This window comes from Oryctolagus cuniculus, chromosome 12 (genome assembly GCF_051225735.1).
Source record: "Oryctolagus cuniculus isolate XC-2025 breed Fujian yellow rabbit chromosome 12, ASM5122573v1, whole genome shotgun sequence".
Classification (NCBI taxonomy): domain Eukaryota; kingdom Metazoa; phylum Chordata; class Mammalia; order Lagomorpha; family Leporidae; genus Oryctolagus; species Oryctolagus cuniculus.
In genome coordinates this window covers 66109863-66129545 of record NC_142878.1, presented here as the reverse complement: position 1 = coordinate 66129545, position 19683 = coordinate 66109863, and the positions used below count along the sequence as shown (strand labels likewise).

At 41.7% G+C, this 19683-nt stretch overlaps 1 protein-coding gene across 7 annotated transcripts in view; it reads left to right on the top strand.

Annotated features, from left to right (window-relative positions):
- Nucleotides 1-19683, top strand: part of UBR1 (ubiquitin protein ligase E3 component n-recognin 1) — a 168872-nt gene that overhangs the window by 117633 nt on the left and 31556 nt on the right. For 4 of the 7 annotated variants that reach the window (XR_016218057.1, XM_070054074.2, XM_070054075.2 and 1 more), the window contains 5 exons: nt 4210-4307; nt 10537-10630; nt 11657-11805; nt 17132-17187; nt 18132-18228. Coding sequence is in view for 5 of the 7 variants with exons in the window: in XM_070054074.2 (XP_069910175.1) it covers nt 4210-4307; nt 10537-10630; nt 11657-11805; nt 17132-17187; nt 18132-18228 (494 nt within the window). In the remaining 2 variants the exon portion in view is untranslated. The remainder of the gene's footprint in view (nt 1-4209; nt 4308-10536; nt 10631-11656; nt 11806-17131; nt 17188-18131; nt 18229-19683) is intronic. The other 3 variants (XR_016218058.1, XM_089310167.1, XM_070054073.2) reach the window with 1 other exon arrangement.

The following is a 19683-nucleotide window of genomic DNA, read 5'->3' as shown; positions in this document are numbered from 1 at the left end:
CTCTGCCTTTCAAATAATAAAATAAATAAATCTTTAAAAAAAAAAAAAAAAGCTTGTGCCCCACAATAAGCTTACTTTTTTTTTTTTTTTTTTGACAGGCAGAGTGGACAGTGAGAGAGAGAGACAGAGAGAAAGGTCTTCCTTTTGCCGTTGGTTCACCCTCCAATGGCCGCCGCTGCAGCCGGCGCACCGCGCTGATCCTGGCAGGAGCCAGGAGCCAGGTGCTTTTCCTGGTCTCCCATGGGGTGCAGGGCCCAAGCACCTGGGCCATCCTCCACTGCACTCCCTGGCCATAGCAGAGAGCTGGCCTGGAAGAGGGGCGACCGGGACAGAATCCGGCGCCCCAACCGGGACTAGAACCCGGTGTGCCGGCGCCGCAAGGTGGAGGATTAGCCTATTGAGCCACGGCGCCGGCCAATAAGCTTACTTTTAAAAAATAAATAAGTAAAAGTAAATAAACAAAACTTAAAGAAAAAAAGATAAGGAATTGCAGGTGGGCATTTGGCTCATTGGTTAAGATGTCACCTGAGGCAATGCATCCCAGATCTGAGGCAATGCATCCTGGATCAGAGTGCCTGGGTTTGAATCCTGATTCCGCCTCCAGTTCTAGCTTCCTGCTGATGCTGGGAAGAAGCACATGATAGCTCAAGTATTTGAGTCTCTGCCACTGAAGTAGGCAACCTGAATTGAGTTCTTGTCTCTGGCCTGGCCCAGCTCCTGCTGTTGTGGGCATTTGAAGAATAAACCAGTAGATGAGGAGATCTCTAACTCTCTTTCTACTTTTCAAATAAATAAAGTTTCATTAGAAAAAAATATTTTACAAAAATAAAGGGGTAGTTTGCACTTTTCCTGAGACAGAATCAGGAATTTAAACCATTATCTGACTCTAAAGTCTTATGTAACTATATACCTGAAAATAAAAATAAAATAAATAATAATAAAATCAAGTGATTTTCCAACTTCTTGTTAGCCTATCCAAGGTTTTTTTTTTTTACATAATGGTTCCTTCATATAAGGATTATTAAATATGTAAATTATTCTTTTTCCTCTTTCTTTGTTAGAGAGACAGAAACAGATTTTCTATCTGCTATTTTACTCCCCCAAATACTTCCACTGGTGTCTCACATGCCATCATTTGCTGCCTCTCTGGAATTTGGATTCAAAAATGGAGAGGATGCAGGTATCTTAGGTGGCATTCTAGCTGCTTCACTAGATGCTTGCCCCCTGTGAATTACTGTCTAAAAGAATATTTGGAAACTCCTTTCCTTTATATCTTTAAGAATAGAATGCTTCTGGGCCAGCGCTGTGGTATTGCAGGTAAAGCTGCTGCCTGCAGTGCCAGCATCCCGTATGGGCACTGGTTCAAGTCCCGACTGCTCCACTTCTCATCCAGCTCTCTGCTATAGCCTGGGAAAGCAGTAGAAAATGGTCCAGCCGGCGCCGCGGCTCACTAGGCTAATCCTCCGCCTAGCGGCGCCGGCACACCGGGTTCTAGTCCCGGTCGGGGCGCCGAATTCTGTCCTGGTTGCCCCTCTTCCAGGCCAGCTCTCTGCTGTGGCCAGGGAGTGCAGTGGAGGATGGCCCAAGTGCTTGGGCCCTGCACCCCATGGGAGACCAGGAAAAGCACCTGGCTCCTGGCTCCTGCCATCGGATCAGCGCGGTACGCCGGCCGCAGCGCGCCGGCCGCGGCGGCCATTGGAGGGTGAACCAACGGCAAAGGAAGACCTTTCTCTCTGTCTCTCTCACTGTCCACTCTGCCTGTCAAAAAAAAAAAAAAAAAAAAAAAAAGCCCAACTCCTGGGCCCCTGCACCAATATGGGAGACCTGGAAGAAGCTCTAGGCTCCTGGCTTCGGATCCACACAGCTCTGGTCATTGCAGGCATTTTGGGAGTGAACCAACAGATGGAAGACTTCTTTCTTTCTCTGCCTCTCCTTCTCTATAATTCTGCCTTTCAAATAAATAAATGAATCTTTAAAAAAAACAAAAAATAGACTACGTCAGGGAATTTATCAGCTGTCCATCCTCCCTCCCTCCCCTTCCTTCCTTCCTACTTTGCTTCCTTTTTTAAGATTTATTTTATTTATTTGAAAGGCAGAGTGACAGAGGAGAAAAGTCAGAGAGATTGTTCATCCACTGGTTTATTCCCTAAATGGCCACAACGGCCAGGAGCCAGGAATTCCATCCAGATCTTGCATGTGAGTGGCAGGGGCCTAGGTACTGGCCATCATCTGTTGCTTTTCCAGGTGCATTATCAGGGGGCTTGAATGGAAGTGGCGCAGCAGGAATCAAACCATCGCCCATATGGGATGCTGGTGTCTCAGGCAGTGGCTTAACCCGCTACACCACAATGGTGACCCCAGGGAATCTTTTCTAAAGTAAGAAAAACTGATCCATGTGACAAGGTGTTTTTTTTTTTTTTTTTTTTTTAACATTTATTTATTTATTTGAAAGGCAGAGTTACGGAGAGGTAGAGACAGAGAAAGAGACACAGAGATCTTCCACCCACTGGTTCATTCCCTAGATGGCTGCAACAGCCAGAGCTGCTCTGATCCAAAGCCAAGAACCAGGAGCTTCTTCCAGGCCTCCCACACGTGTGCAGGGACCCAAGTACTTGGGTCATTTTCTACTGCTTTCTTAGGCCATAGCAGAGAGCTGGATCAGAAGTGGAGCAGCTGAGACTTGAGCTGGTGCCCATATGGGTTGGTGGCATTGCAGGTGATGGTTTTACCCACTACACTACAGCACCAGCCCCAACTAGGTCTTTTTGAACTGTAGGACCCTTTTAATCTACAGTAACAGTTTTACTACTGTATCAGGCACTTGAACTTACCTGTGTATTTGAATGTATTAGCCTTTTTGCTTTTTAGAATATCGGTGTTAATTATAATCTAGGATATTAAAGTTAAAATATAAAGTTTGATCAAAATTAATATTTTGATAAAATGAATATAAATTTGTTTAAAGTTTAAAACTATCAAGCTTGTATCTTTTTAAGAAAATTGGTCCCATATAATTCATAGTATCCATAGTACTATACTTTCATTTTTGAGAACCAAAAACTTTCTCTTACCTAGATATTGCAGATTTTGGCACAATTCATTTTATTTTTAAACCTCATTCAAGACTGTCCTATCAGTCAGTGGATTCTTGTTTATAGTGCTTTTTAATAACATTATTCCTGGTCCCTTTTGTTTTTCACTTAACAGTCTGAATCAAATCCCTGTCCTAATGAAATTTACATTCCAGAAAAGACAGGCAGGCAATAAACCAATAAATACAGAGTGTTGAGTAATGAGAAATCCTATAAGAAAACAAAAGCCAAAGGGTAAAGAGCTAAAGACAGACTGGGGCATACAGCTACTTATAGATAGAGTTGTTAGGGAGTCTTCCTTGAGATGGTGACATTTGAGTGGAAACCTGAATGAAGTGAGAGACAACAGTACTACTGTCTAGGATCAGAGAATTCTAAGCAAAGGCAACGTTAAGAGCAAAGGCCCCAAGATAGGAACATGGTTGGCGTGTTTGAGGTATAACAAGAAGGTAGTATATCTGGAATAGAACAAGCAAAGAACCAAAGAAGATAAGATTAGAAGTTAGAATTTTTATTTTATATGTGGTGGAAAACTGTTGCAATATTTTGAATAGGGAAGTGATATGAGCCAATTTATATTTTTAGAAGATTCCTCTGGCTGTTGTATGATGAATTCATACTTAATGAAACACAGGAATAGAAGCAGGAAGAAAGTTAGGAGTCTATTGAAGTAGTCCAGGTAAGGGATAATATGACCTGGACTTGGGTAAATAGTGGTAGGGGTAGAAACAAGTGATCAACTTGGGATATATTTGGAAGGTAAGATCTGCAAGAATAGCTAATAAACTAAAATATGTAGGGTATGAGGGAATCAGAGAAGTCAGTAACAACACCTAGCTTTTGTCTTGAATTGTTAGAATGGTAATTCAGTTTACTGGTGTTTATTACTTCTGAGTGATGGGGCATATGGGTGGTATCTTATTCCTTATAGTACTTTTAAAATTCCTCTCCCTCCTCCGAAAGCTAAATATTTAGACATGTTTCTATGACCTAGAAAGTTAATCTGGAGAAATTTGTCATTTTTACATAGCCATTGATTTAAGGAAGGACTGCAAATTCAGCTTTTCAGTTTGATTTTCTACAATGACTTTAATAATTTTTAAATATCATTTTTCAGTGAGAATGCAGAAGCTCTTGCTCAACTTTTGACCTTGGCACAGTGGATTCAGACTGTACTGGCCAGAATATCAGGTTATAATATGAAACATGCTAAAGGTTTGCTTAAATGTATTTTATATTAGCTATGTGAAAATTATGTATTAGAATCTTTAATATTTTAAAGTAATTATTATGCTAAATGTGATTTATAACTACAGATTTATTGAATACCTGGAAATAAAGTGTTTTTTTGTTTTTTTTTGTTTGTTTGTTTTTTTTTTTTTGACAGGCAGAGTGGACAGTGAGAGAGAGAGACAGAGAGAAAGGTCTTCCTTTTGCTGTTGGTTCACCCTCCAATGGCCGCCACGGGCGGCCGGCGCACCGCGCTGATCCGATGGCAGGAGCCAGGTGCTTCTCCTGGTCTCCCATGGGGTGCAGGGCCCAAGCACTTGGGCCATCCTCCACTGCACTCCCGGGCCACAGCAGAGGGCTGGACTGGAAGAGGGGCAACCAGGACAGAATCCGGCGCCCCGACCGGGACTAGAACCTGGTGTGCCGGCGCCACAGGGCGGAGGATTAGCCTAGTGAGCCGCGGCGCCAGCCGAAATAAAGTTTTCTTAAGCCATTACTAAGTCTGGCTTAAATCATCTCACTCAGCTTAGTTGTTTTTCATCCTGGAAGGCCTATAGTTAGAGATTAACCTGGAGTCAGATTACTTAGATTTAAATCTTAGATCTGAGGCAGGTGTTGTGGCTCAGCAGCTTAAGCTACTGTTCAGGACAATTGCATCCCATATCGGAGTGCCAGTTCAAGTCTCAGCTATACTACTCTTCTGATCCAGCTTTCTGCTAATGCATCCCAGAGAGCAAATGGATGATGGCTGATATGCTTTGGCCCTTGCCATCCATCCACATGGGAGACCTGGATGGACTTTTCCAGGTTCCTGGCTTTGGCCTGGCCCAGCCCTCGCTGTTGGGAGTGTTTGGGGAGTAAACCTGCAGACGGAAAGTCTCTCTCTGTCTCTCTCTCTGTCTCTCTCCCCCGACCCTGTCTCCTTCTTCCATTTTCTCTCTGTCGATCACACTACCTTTCAAGTGGTAAAAATAAGTAAATTAAATTTAAATAAATAAATCTTTGATCCAAGATCTATCTAAAATCAGTAAGAGGGGCTGGTGTTTGGCATGGCAGTTAAGATAACTAGTTGAGTCCCAGCTCTACTCCCAGTTCCAACTTCCTACCATTGTGTACCCTGGGAGGCAGCAGTAATGACCCAAGTAGTTGGGTCCCTGTAACCCATGTGTGATACCTGCATTGAGTTCCTGGTTCCTGGCTTTAGCCTGGCTCACCCCATTTGGCGTTTGAGAAGTGAACCAGCATATGGGAGCTGTGAGTTTCTGTGTGTGTGTATCTACTTCTCAAATAAATTTTTTAATCCAAAAAAGTGATTAAAATTTTTGAAGTATGTCATTAGCATTTATTCTGCTATCTTTTTGATGCGAGAGTTTTTCATTGGGTGAATTGGAGATATGAAGAGATGATTCATGTAAGATTAATCAGAAGGGGCCAGTGCTGTGGAGTAGTAGGTAAAGCTGCCACCTGCAGTGCCAGCATCCCATATGGGTGCTAGTTCGAATCCCAGCTGTTCCACTTTTAATCCAGCTCTCTGCTGTGGCCTGGGAAAGCAGTAAAAGGTGGCCCAAGTCCTTGGGCCCCTGCACCCAAGTGGAAGACCTGGAAGAATCTCCCGGCTCCTGGCTTGGGATTGGTGCAGCTCTGGCCATTGTGGCCATCTAGGGAGTGAACCAGCTGATGGAGGACTTTCTCTCTCTGCCTCTGCCTCTCTGTAACTCTGCCTTTCAAGTAAATAAATAAATCTTTTTTAAAATAAGATTAATCAGGAATTTGTTGCTGTGGTCTTACTATGAGGTGATGAGAAGTGGTGGCAGTAGGCGTTGATAATTACTCTCTGAATGCTTATTCAGTAATTGTTAGGAGAAAATAAACAGCCAAGAGATTGCAAAGGAAGCATTGCAAATAAAGAGTAAGAATATCCTTTATTCCCATTTACAGGTATGATGAGGTTAGGAGAGAAGAAGGAAAATATAGTGAATTCAGCTTCTTTGTTTTCATTCAGTGTTGTTTAATTCATAAAGAAAATTAAAAGCATATTTATAGTGGGTAATTTTACTAGACCTTCCTAAGGATATGATTGATTAAGTTGTCTTAAAATATGTAAGAACTTAGAGAATTTTTTAAATTAAGCTTGATTTGGTAATTTTTAAAGACATTTGTTCACATTAGAAAATATACTTTGGTGGCCACTATTGTAGTGCAGTGAATTAAGCCATCACCTGCAATGCTGGCTTTCCGTATGAGTGCCAGTTTAAGTCCTGCCCGCTCTGCTTCTGATCCAGCTCCCTGCAAATGTGCCTGAGAATACAGCTGAAGATGCATTCACGTGGTTGTGCCCCTATTACTCACGTGGAAGACTTGGATAGAGTTCCAGGTACCCGGCTTAGGCCTGGCCCACTCCCAGCTAGTTGTAGCCATTTGGGGAGTGAGCCAGTCGATGGAAGTTACTCTCTCGGTAACTGCCTTTTAAGTAGATAAATAAATTTTTAAATAAAGGAAAATAAAATATACTTTATCAGATGGCCCTTATTACTTAATGAATTAGGCCACATAAAAATCTCAGTAAGGTCAGGTATTTGGCTTAGCAGTGAAAATGCTGATTGGGATGACACTCAGTTAGCATATCAGACTGACTGGTTTTGAGTCCTGACTGTGCTCTAGCTTCCTACTAATGTACACCCTTAAAGGCAAAAAGCAATGGCTCATGTAGTTGGATCCCTGCCACTCACATGTAAGACCTGGATTGAGTTCAGCCCCCAGCCATTGTGGGCATTTGAGGAGTGAACCAGAAGATAGGATATCAGTCTCTTATCTTTCTCTCTCTCCCCCTCCCTCCCTCCCTCTCCCTCTTCTCCTCTCTCCTTCACCTCTTAAAAAATAAACAATTAAAGGGGCCGGTGTCATGAAGAAGATAGCCCAAGTCTTTGGGACCCTGCACCCATGTGGGAGACCAGGAAGAAGTTCCTGGCTCCTGGCTTCAGATTGGCGCAGCTCTGGCTGTTGCAGCCAGTTGGGGAGTGAACCAATGAAGGAAGACCTTTTTCTCTGTCTCTTCCTCTCACTATCTGTAACTGTAGCTCTCAAATAAATAAATAAATAAATTTTGAAAATTAATTAAAAAAGAAATCTCAGTTGTGGGGCCAGTGGTGTGGCATAGTACGTGCCATGACACCAGCCATCCCATATTAGAGTGCTGCTCTAATAAAAAGTCTCAGCTGCTCTGCTTCTGATCCAGCTTCCTGCTAATGCACCTGGGAAGGCAGTGGGAGGTGGCCCAACATCTGAGGAATATGGTCCAAACCCTAATTAGAGGAGAATTCATAACCCAAAAGGGATAATGATCAGGTTGGGCTTATTCTAAGAGTGCAACGATGGATGAAAGTTTTTTACATTAACAGGTTAAGGGAGAAAACTAACTAGTCATTGTAACAAATTTTTTAAAAAGATTTTTAATAAAAGCCAATATCCATTCCTAGTGAATCCCTACCAGTTTCACAGAATGCAAAAAGAATACCTAAAGACTATGAAAAGTGAAAAATGCAAGCAGAATGGAGGAAAGTCAAAATGTGAAGAATGGATAGTATAGGCAATGAATTTCTTGGTTGGTTGGTTTTTCTCACCTTTATTTCCCAACTTTGACCCAACAGCTGTCTGAGTCATAGAACTGTGCAGTGGGCATGAACAACAAAAAATCCAAGAGAAGTGCCCTCATTTCTGCCGAAGGAAAAGCCTCTTAGAGCCAGAACATATAATGAGAATTCTGGTCTTACTTTATTTCTCCTTCAGCTGTCTCCCATGACATGGAATTATACTGCAATGGTAGCCACATAAACACCTAAAATCCCAAGAGAAAACAAGCCTCTCTGACCAGAGGAACCTGCAAAAGGACTCAAACGTAGGCAGCTTGACTCTGGGTCCTTTACTCTTTTTTTTTTTTTTTTTTAATTTTTTTTTTCATATACTTGAAAGACAGAACTATCTTCCATACACTAGTTCACTTCCCAAATGCCCACACAGCAGATATCTATCTATCTATCTATCTATCTATATCTATCTATCTCTATCTATCTCTATCTAGATATAGATATCTAGATAGAGATAGATAGATAGACAGACAGACAGACAGACTTTCCAACCATTGGTTCACTCCCCAAATGTCTGCAATAACCAGGGCTGGACCAGGCTAGAGCCTGGAGCCATGAACTTCCATCTATGCCTCTCACATGGTGGCAGGGAACAAAGCACTTGAGCCATCATCCACTGCTTCCCAGGATGCATTAGCAGGAAGCTGGATCAGGAGCAGAAAAGCCTGGACTGAAACTGGCACTCCCAATGCAGCTATGCACTGCCCAATACCTGCCCCCAGATCCTTTAGTTTTAGTCACTGATACATGCTGCTTTACTGAGAGAATACTTATACAAGGATAGTGATTAAAAACGGAAATAAAGCTGGCGCCGCGGCTCACTAGGCTAATCCTCTGCTTGCGGCGCTGGCACCCCGGGTTCTAGTCCCGGTCGGGGCGCTGGATTCTGTCCTGGTTGCTCTTCTTCCAGTCCAGCTCTCTGCTGTGGCCCGGGAGAGCAGTGGAGTATGGCCCAGGTGCTTGGGCCCTGCACCCACATGGGAGACCAGGAAAAGCACCTGGCTCCTGGTTTCGGATCAGCGTGGTGCGCCGGCCGCAGTGGCCACTGGGAGGTGAACCAGTGGCAAAGGAAGACCTTTCTCTCTGTCTCTCTCACTGTCCACTCTGCCTGTCAAAAAAAAAAAAAAAAAATGGAAATAAAGAGTGGGAGTTACTGACGTGGAAAGATATACATAATCTTTAGGTGAAAAAGCAAGGTGCAGAACAATATATGAGATCTTTTTTAAAGTTTATGGAAGGGGTCCGCATTGTGGCGCAGCAGATTAATCCTCCGCTGCGGTGCCAGCATCCCATATGGGTGCCAGTGCTAGTCCCAGCTGCTCCTCTTCCAATCTGGCTCTTTGCTATGGCCTGGGAAAGCAGTGGAAGATGGCCCAAGTCCTTGGGCCCCCACACCCACGTGGGAGACCAGGAAGAAGCACTTGGCTCCTGGCTTCGGATCAGCACAGCTCCGACATTTGTGGCTATCTGGAGAGTGAATCAATGGAAGGAAGACCTCTTTCTGTCTCTCCCTCTCACTGTCTGTAACTCTACCTCTTAAATAAATAAAATCCTTAAAAAAAAAGAAGTTTATGGAAAATTTATATGTGCAAAAACTACATGGATTTCAAGATTGTTTTCGCACCAAATATATTTTCCATTTCTTTTTTTTTTTTTTTTTTAAGATTTATTTATTTGAAAGAGCTACAGAGAAGCAAAAGCAGAGAGGGAGAGAGAGAGGTCTTCCATCCTCTGCTTCACTTCCCAGATGGCCACAACGGCTGGAGCTGCACCGATCTGAAGCCAGGTGCCAGGAACTTTTTGCAGGTCACCTGCAGAGGCCCAAGGACTTGGATCATCTTCCACTGCTTTCCCAGACCATAGCAGAGAGCTGGATCAAAAGTGGCGCAGCTGGGACTAGAAACGGCGCCCCTATGGGATGCTGGCACCTGCTATTGTCGCAGCGCCTGCCCCTATTTTCCATTTCTGTATGAACTTTTTGAAGTTCCCTCAAGTGTGTACTATTTATATAGAAAAAAGGTATCACCTGGGCCGGCGCCGCGGCTCACTAGGCTAATCCTCCGCCTAGCGGTGCCGGCACACCGGGTTCTAGTCCCGGTCGGGGCGCCGGATTCTGTCCCGGTTGCCCCTCTTCCAGGCCAGCCCTCTGCTGTGGCCAGGGAGTGCAGTGGATGATGGCCCAGGTGCTTGGGCCCTGCACCCCATGGGAGACCAGGAAAAGCACCTGGCTCCTGGCTCCTGCCGTCGGATCAGCGCGGTGCGCCGACCGCGGTGCGCCGACCGCAGCGCGCCGGCCGCGGCGGCCATTGGAGGGTGAACCAACGGCAAAGGAAGACCTTTCTCTCTGTCTCTCTCTCTCTCACTGTCCACTCTGCCTGTCAAAAAAAAAAAAAAAAGGTATCACCTGAATGTTTCCTGTAGTTATCTGGGTGGAGAGATTTCAAGTGATTATTTATTGCTTATTATCATTTTTTTATTTTTCTGAAATAATCATAAATAATTTTTAAAAGCTAGAAAAACATTTCAGAATAAACTCATTGATTATTTTTCTTTCTTTTTCCTTTCATTAGGAGAAAGCCCAATAATTCCTGTCTTGTTCAATCAAGGAATGGGAGATTCCACCTTTGAGTTCCATTCCATACTGAGTTTTGGAGTTCAGTCTTCGTAAGTATCTCAATAGTTAAGAGAAATTTGTGAATGGTTGTGGAAATAAGAGGGGAAACATCCTTACCTTCTTCTTTCTTTCCTTCCTTTATTTGTGAAATTGTTGCTTTATCCCATTTTTATCTTGTGTCTTACTCCTGCTGTTTTATTTCTAATAGTGAAATTAATATATATTAGGATAACTCATACTTATACATAACCATTTTGACCAACAAGAATGCCAATTCTATAGTTCCAACCTATAAAAGGGTTAAAATATAAGAGATTTTCATTAGAGTCATGTATAACTTGCTCTGTGACTTTCTGAAAAATCTCAGTTCATGCAGCGCCAACCTCAGTTCATTTTCAGGTATGTAAAACTAAGGCTGTGGTCTTCTTATCTACTTCATAAGCTAATTGGAAAGGTATTTATGTTAGACATTTTGAAATAAATAATGTGCCATAATCAGGTATTATTTCATGAATACTATCTGGGGTATGTTTTTGTTGTTGTGTTACTTGTTTATAATATCTATCCTATTGCTACTGAAAATACTTGAATACTTGTTACAGGTGGAAGTTTAGAAAGCCAGAATTTATCATTCCAAGTACATATTATCACAGATAGACACAGCATGCATGCATACACACACACACACCCCAATATAAAAGTGCTTCTTGATACCTTTTCCAAACACCAAAACTTGTCAGGTCATATTTATTTCCTCTGAATTTTATTGCCTCTCTTGTCCATTCTGTCCTCTGATTTGGACCTGAAACCTTCCAGATGTGATGATTTACTTTATCTTTTACAGAAAATGAAGTTACCTGGGTCATTACCATCTTGCAAGAGCTATTTTTGTACCTTTAGGAGATAAAGTTATGCTTTTCCCATTTTTTCTTGTTGAATAAATCATCAGAGTGATTCAGCCAAAAGCACTTTACTTACGTCAAAGGAATTTTGTTTCTTTTGCTTTAGTATCTAATTGAACTTCTCAGTTAAGTGGCCATCTCTTACTAAGTCATTATATAATTTTTTCTTTTTAGGATCAAATATTCTACTAGCATCAAGGAAATGGTCATTCTCTTTGCCACAACGATTTATAGAATTGGACTGAAAGTGCCTCCTGATGAAACAGATCCTCGAATCCCCATGATGACCTGGAGCACATGTGCCTTCACCATCCAGGCGATCGGTAAAGCCTATAAGAACCATGGGTGTGGAAGTCTCAGTGAAACAGTTAGCATTGATTGACCTAAAATTATTCTCTTTTTCTCTGTTGGCCCAGAACACTTTGACTTGTTTGAAAACTACTAGTATTTCAGTTTACTAGGATGGCCTGATGCCATTTGGTCTGAGACTTTTTTTTAAAGGCTTATTTATTTATTTGAAAGTCATAGTTACAGAGAGAAAAGGAGAGGCAGAGAGAGAGAGAGAGAGGTCTTCCATCTGCTGGTTCACTCCCCAATTGGCTGCAACAGCTAGAGCTGCGCCGATCCGAAGCCAGAAGCCAGGAACTTCTTCTGGGTCTCCCACACAGGTACAGGGGCCCAAAGACTTGGGCTCTCTTCTACTACTTTCCCAGGCCATATCAGAGAGCTGGATTTGAAGTGGAGCAGGCAGGACTTGAACTGGTGCCCATATGGGATGCCAGCACTGCAGGTGGCAGCTTTACCTGCTATACCACAGCGCCGGCCCCCAAGAAATTTTTTGTATTGATCTCTTTTTAACTATCATAATGGCCATGTACAACATAAATTAAAAATATCTTGAATAGCACAAAGCAGGCTATAGTCAAAAGGTAGCAAATTTACAGCACTAGAAAATCAAGAAAAAATACAAATGAGGAAAAAACAACCAGAAATGTTCAGTAATTTTTATTTTATAAATTTGAGAGAAAAAGAGAAGGCAAATAAAATCACCTAAATAATTACCAGAAAAGGAAAAAAAAATACTGAAATATGGATTAGCAAGCAGAAATGAGCCAAGTCTGAAGGGAAGCCTGATGCCAAATTCTCTGCTTTACTGAAAGTTTCCCATAAAAAAGTGTAGCAGCATAGAAAAAGTAAAATTTTTTAGTTGGTACATTTGCTTACTGCAGTCACAGGCTCAGTATTATATAGAAAAGATTAAGAATTTTATCCCATGCCAGCTTTAACATTCCTTTTCAATATATATTTTTGATAATTATTTTTAATGGAATCTGTCACATTTTCTTCATTTAAATATATTTAAAGTATTTCAAAAAATTGCTGGGAAGTAGAATTAAAAAGTTTATTTTAGTGCAGGATTTTTTAACCTATGGCTAGTTTTTTCATAGTATACATTTGGATAAACGTTTTGAAGATCCCCTCTTATGCAAGAATTTCCAAACTTTTTGCACCAAAATAATCCTATCTTTATTTAAAAAAAGAGATTTATTTCTTTATTTGAAAGAGTTACACAGAGGAGAGAAGGAGAGGCAGAGGAAGAGAGGTCTTTCATGCACTGGTTCATTCCCCAGTTGGCTGCAACAGCCAGAGCTGTGCAAATCCAAAGCTAGGAGCCAGGAGCTTCTTCTGGGTCTCCTACACAGGACTGGGCCATCCTGCACTCCTTTCTCAGGCCATAGCAGAGAGCTGGATTGGAAGTGAGCAGCCGAGACTTGAATTGGCACCCATATGGGATACTGACACTGTAGGCGGTGGCTTCACCCTCCACGCCACAGCGCCGGCCCCAATAATCTTATCTTTTAATTCCATTATTTCACAAACTTTTTGAAGTTTTTTCTGTATTTGTAACAAGAAACTTATTTCATTTTTTTTAAAGATTTTTTTTATTTAGTTATTTGAGGAGTAGAGTTACAGACAGTGAGAGGGAAAGACAGAGAGAAAGGTCTTCCTTCCATTGGTTCACTCCCCAGATGGCCGCAATGGCTGGAGCTGCGCTGATCCGAAGCCAGGAGCCAGGTGCTTCTTCCTGGACTCCCATGTGGGTGCAAGCACTCGGGCCATCTTCTACTGCTTTCCAAGGGCACAGCAGAGAGCTGGACTGGAAGAGGAGCAGCCGGGACTAGAACTGGCACCCATATGATATGGATGCCAGCACTGCAGGCAGAGGATTAACCTACTGCGCCATGGTGCCAGCCCCACAAACTTATTTTATAATTTGAATTAAATATCATGAAACCTCTTTTTCCCCAAAGCTTTTCTAAACACCAGCATCAGTCTCTAAATAGATTTTAGAAATTACCTCCAGAGGCCTATGCTGTGATGCAGTGGGTTAATCCTTTGCCAGCATCCCATATGGGTGCTGGTTCGAGTCCTGACTGCTCCACTTCCGATCCAGCTCTCTGCCATTGCCTGGGAAAGCAGTGGAAGAAGGCCCAAGTCCTGGGCCCTTGCACCTGTGTGAGAGACCCAGAAGAAGCTCCTGGTTCCTGGCATCAGATTGGCTCAGCTCTGGCCGTTGCAGCCAAGTGGGGAGCAAACCAGCAGATGGAAGACCTCTTTCTCTCTGCCTCTCTTTCTCTCTGTGTATAACTCTGACTTTCTAATAAATAAAATAATTTTTTTTAAATAAATCACCTCCAAACCTGTTTGACTAAAATTATGGGTACTGGTTTATTTTTACTATGATTAAATAAAATGAGAAATAAGAGAAGTGAAGTTTAACTAGAACAGAATCTGAATAAACTGTTAAGAAATGTAAAGCATTCCAGGGCTAGCACTGTGGTGTAGCAGGTTAAGCCTCCACCTATGAGACCAGCATCCCATATGGGTGCCAGTTTGCGTCCCAGCTGCTCTACTTCTCATCCAGCTCCCTGCTACTGGCTTAGGGAAAGCAGCAGAAAATGACCCAAGTGTTTGGGCCCCTGCCCCCATGTGGGAGACCGGAAGAGTCTACTGGCTCCTGGCTTTGGCCTGGCTCAGCTCTGGCCATTCTGGCCATTTGGAAAATGAACCAGCAGATGGAAGATCTGTCTGTCTGTCTCTCTCTCTCTCTCCCCCCGCCCCCTTCTTCCCTCCCTCTCCCTCTCTTTCTACTCCTCTCCCTCTCTCCATCACTTCCCCTCTTTCCTCCTCTGTCTAAATCTGCCTTTCAAATAAATAAAAAATAGACCTTAAAAAAAAAAGAAAGAACAAAATAATGTAAAACATTCTTTTGGAGTCATGAGCTGCTGAGTCCCTTCAAACTTTCAGTGTGGGTATTTCATACTGTACTATTTTGGGGATGACTAGAATTAGGAGTCACGAGTTTATTTAGACCTTGAAGTTTAAAAATTGTCACAGGTTTTTAAAAAATTTGTCACAGTCCTTGGGCCCCAGCACCTGTGTGGGAGACCCATAAGAAGGTCCTGATTCCTGGCTTCAGAACAGCATAGCTCTGGCCATGGCGGCCAATTGGGGAGTGAGCCAGTGGATGGAAGACCTCTCTCTCTCTCTCTCTCTCTCTCTCTCTCTGCCTCTCCTTCTCTGTGTAACTCTGACTTTCAAATAAATAAGTCTTTAAAAAAAAAAATAGAGAGAGAGGTAGAGACAGAGAGAGTGGTCTTCTATACGCTGATTCACTTCCCAGATGGTCGCAACAGCTGAAGCTGAGCTGATCCGAAGCCAGGAGCCAGGAGCCAGGAGCCAAGAGCTTCCTCTGGGTCTCCCATGTAGGTGCAGGGGCTCAAGCACTTGAGCCATCTTCCACTGCTTTCTCAGGTACACCAGCAGGGAGCTGGAGCAAAGTCAATAGTTAGGACTACACCCATATGGAATGCTGGTGTTATAGACTAGGGCTTTAATTGACTTTGAACAGACTTTGTCTAGACTATTGAGGCTTTTTTTTCATACTATTTCTTGAACTTTTTACTAACATAGAGTCAATCATATGTGTATAAAGTTAATTTACAATAGATTTTAGTAAAAAAATAAGAGTGAGAATAGGAGAGGGAGGAGGAGGGAGAGGGGTGGGAGAGTAGGTGGGAGGGCGGGTACAGTGGGAAGAATCACCATGTTCAGAAAGTTGAATTTATGAAATGTATGAAGTTGTAATTATGAAATGTATTCCTTCAATAAAAGATTTCTGGTGTGTGGTGGGGAAGACAGCTTACTTTGCAACCATCCATAAAATGTAATGATGGACAAATAGATATGATAAGGCAACTACAGTAAAATGTTAATTGTAGAAAGTAAAAAAAAATAGATAAATATTTATTTATTTATTTGGAAGGCAGGGTTACAGAGAACACTTCCATCCACTAATTCACTCTCCAAATGGCTGCAACCACCCTGGCTGGGCAAGGCCAGAGCTAAGAAACAGGAGTTTCTTCCTGGTCTCCCACATAGATGACAGGGGCCCAGGGACCTGGACCATCTTATGCTGCTTTCTCATGCACATTAGCAAGGATTTGGAGCAAAGTGGAGCAACCAGGACCTTAACCTGCACCCATACTGGGATGGCAGTGCAGCAGGCCACAGCTTCACCTACTGTACCACAGCGCTGCCACGATTTTTCTCTTGAGTGGATATCATGCTCTCCTTTATTCTTAGTACATTATCAGCTAAATTCATTCCTTTTGGGGATGGAGAGATGTTCAGGATGTGTTAGCTTATTATAATGGTTGAGGAGTTAAAACCAGAGGATCTTTCATTATTGTCCATTTCAAAGTGGAAAAAAAATAGAAAAGAAAACCTTCTTGCTCATATATATATATATATATATATAGCCTTCTTAGGATCAGTGAAAAATGAGTAATTTAGCAATAAATGTCTTGTCCAACAGGAGTTTTAGTATTTTCAATTTCTTCCTTTTTCCTGTCATCTATTCTAATTATTTTTTAATGTACCAGAAAGAATAAAGTTTCTCACATTTGCCTTACATATTTTTTAGAATTTATATTTATTTATTATGTAGTGTTTGTTTGAAAGGCAGACAGATAAAGACAGAGTCAGAATTCCCAGCCTCTAGTTCACTCCCAAGATACTCACAACAGCCAGGGCTAGTCCAGCCCAAGCCAGGAGCCACGAACTCAATTCAGGTCCCCCACATGGATGACAGGGACCTGACTGCTTGAGACATCACTGCTGCCTCCAGGGTGTGCTTTAGCAGGAAATTAGAAACAGAAATGGAGCTCACATTTGAACCTCGGCATGCTGATATGGCACATGGGCATCCCAAACAGTGTCTTAACATTGTGCCAAACACCTGCTCCCATTCTATTTTTAAACAAAATGGTTTGATTATATATAAGAATTACTAAAGTTTTTCATGCATAGAAGAGATGGTAAAAGGGAAAATAACAAGTTTCCTTGTTTTTCCCACACATTCTTTTCAGATTGCTGCAGGGGCTTTATTATTTATACCAGTAATTTCTAAGTAATTTACATATGCTTCTCTAGTATTTTCTCAAAAATTATAAATTTCTAATTTAAGAATTGTAAGGGGAAGAGTAAAAATCTGATAAAAAATTAATTAAAAGACCTCTGATAGAAATAATACAATTGTAGTAGGATTTAAGATTTATTGTTTTTATGCTTTTCTTATTCTTTGAGAAAACCTGTTGGGAGATGAAGGAAAACCTCTGTTTGGAGCTCTTCAAAATAGGCAGGTATGTGTATTCCAACAAGGGGTGACTAACTCATGGGGTTTTGTTCTGTTTTGTTTTGTAGTAATTCCACACTTATCAAAATAGATTAGCAGGATTCTGTAGAGAGAAAGGAGTTGTGTCAGGCTCATGGAAAACTGAAAGATCAGTGTTTGCACTTTCCAGAGTTTGCTCAGTCTCTGCGGTTAATTATATTTCACACAGAGATTTCAGGTGATAGTTCATCTTCCCTTTTTTGCCAGATCAGAAACCTGTCATCTCCTCCATTTCCTCCCTCCCCCCCTTTACCAATTTTGTACCATCATATAACATTGAGAATCAGTGTGGCTTAGCTCTAGCTAATTCGTCTTACTAAAATCAAGAATCAAACTCAGCTATAGCTTCTTGATGGGCAGATCCTGACACTTTTGCAGGACTGTATTTCTGCCTCTGACCCAAGCCTCCTAACATAAGAGGCCCTAAAAAACAGTACTCAAGAAATGTGCTCAGTTGTCCTGTGAAGACAAAAGACCAGTCCTTACTTTACTGACAATTGGCATAGGGGACTTGCATTCAGTGTATTTTCCTGTGGCTGCCATCCTGCAGATGGGAAGCAGACAATCTATTTTAGTGGTTTTCTGCCATCATTTTAGAATTTCTAGAAATAGACTTGCACAGGTCTCAATAGAATAAATTAGGCCAGACTTTTAAAAAGTTGACTTTGGAGATAACGAGTACCTTACTGAGAATTGAAGGATTATAGCTTTAGTATCTCTTTGTCATGGGAAAATCTATTAGAAATTTTAGTCGTAAGAACTTTGTAGAGGTATTAAGAACATTGTGATTTATTTGTAAGAATGTGAATTATATAATGAGTCTGCAACAGATTCTGCCGGATCAGAATTGTTTTATTGTGAATGACTTAAGTCTGTCATCTCTTGTTTTTCCCTTTTCCTCTTATGATCCAGCATAATGGTCTGAAAGCATTGATTCAGTTTGCATTTGCACAGAGAGTTACCTTTTCTCAAGTCGTGATACAGAAACATCTGATTCGTCTTCTCTCAGGTAAAGTCTTCTCTGAATGATTTTGTTATTATTTGGGAGTCTTTTTCCACTGCATTTTTGACTACTTCATTAGGAAACAGCACACTGCACTAATTGTGAATACTATTATCTACAGCAGACTCGGAAAAAATAAATACTGTGCTGTAATGCTTGCAATATTTTAATTTTTAGGTTTTTTTTTTTAATTTATTTGAAAGGCAGAGACTGTGAGAGAGAGCAAGTGCTGCCATTCACTGATTTACTCCCCAATACCTACTATGACTGAGAGTAGGCCAAGACAAAGCCAGGATCCAGTAACTCAATCCAGGTCTCCCGCATGTGTGGAGGAGACCTAACCACTTGAGCCTTCATCTGTTGCTTCCCAGGGTCCTCATTAGCAGGAATCAGGTGTTGACCCCAGGCACTCTGATGTGGAATACAGGCATTCCAACTCATGTTTTAATTATTAGGCCAAACACCCAACCCAATCTTATTTTTGTTGGGGAATTTTCCATATACTTTTGATATTTGTTCCTTGAACCATATCCACACCACTAATATCCCTGGTGTCTTCAGTATAGTTAGAAAAGGGAAGGATGACATGGATATTTATTTTAAAATGTTTAGTTTTGTTAGTGAGCCAAAGTCAAACAATAGAAATACCAAGTGTGGTAATCTCAAAATTCAGGTCCATGCCCTTTTCTTTGAGAAGCAGATTATAACAGCTAGTTTCGTCAGATTCTAACAAACTGTAGAATTACTAAGAGCTCATATAGTGCGCTCAATATAAAACTAAGAAAAATGGTGCAAGTGCCATGATGCAGTGGGTTAAGCTACTGCTTGGACGCCTATGTGTCAGAGTACCAGTTTGAATACTGGCTATTCTACTTCCTGGATGCATCCTGGGAGGCAGCAGGAGACAGCTCAAGTGCTCGGGCCCCTGCCACCCACTTGGGAAACCCAGATTGAGTTCTGAGCTCCTGACTTTGCCTGGCCCAGCCCCAGCTGTATTTGATACAGCTGTATCAAATATTTGCTATTGAACCACAGGTGGAAAAAATCTTTCTCTCTCTCTCCCTTGCTCTTCTTTTCTCAATTTGCCTTGCAAGTAGATGAAAAAAATAATAAACACTTAAATAAAATATAAAGGATCAGAAGTTACAAGTAATAGAATGATGCTGCTTCAATTTTAGTTATCTGCTTTTACATTTGGGAATTTACAAAGACTACTACAAGAGCTCCTTGTACCCAAATAGGTCAGCCTTACAAAGGGTTTATAAGTCTGTTTGTTCATATGTCCAGAACTCCATAGGTAGGTGGGATGGTGGTTCAATTTCATTTTTCAGATGTGTGTGTTTCTACCAAATACAAATGTTAGGTATTTTTAAGCCTTAAAACTAGACAGGGTGGGACTGGTGCTGTGGTTTAGTGTGGTTTAGTGAGTAAAGCCGCTGCCTGCAGTGCCGGCATCCCATA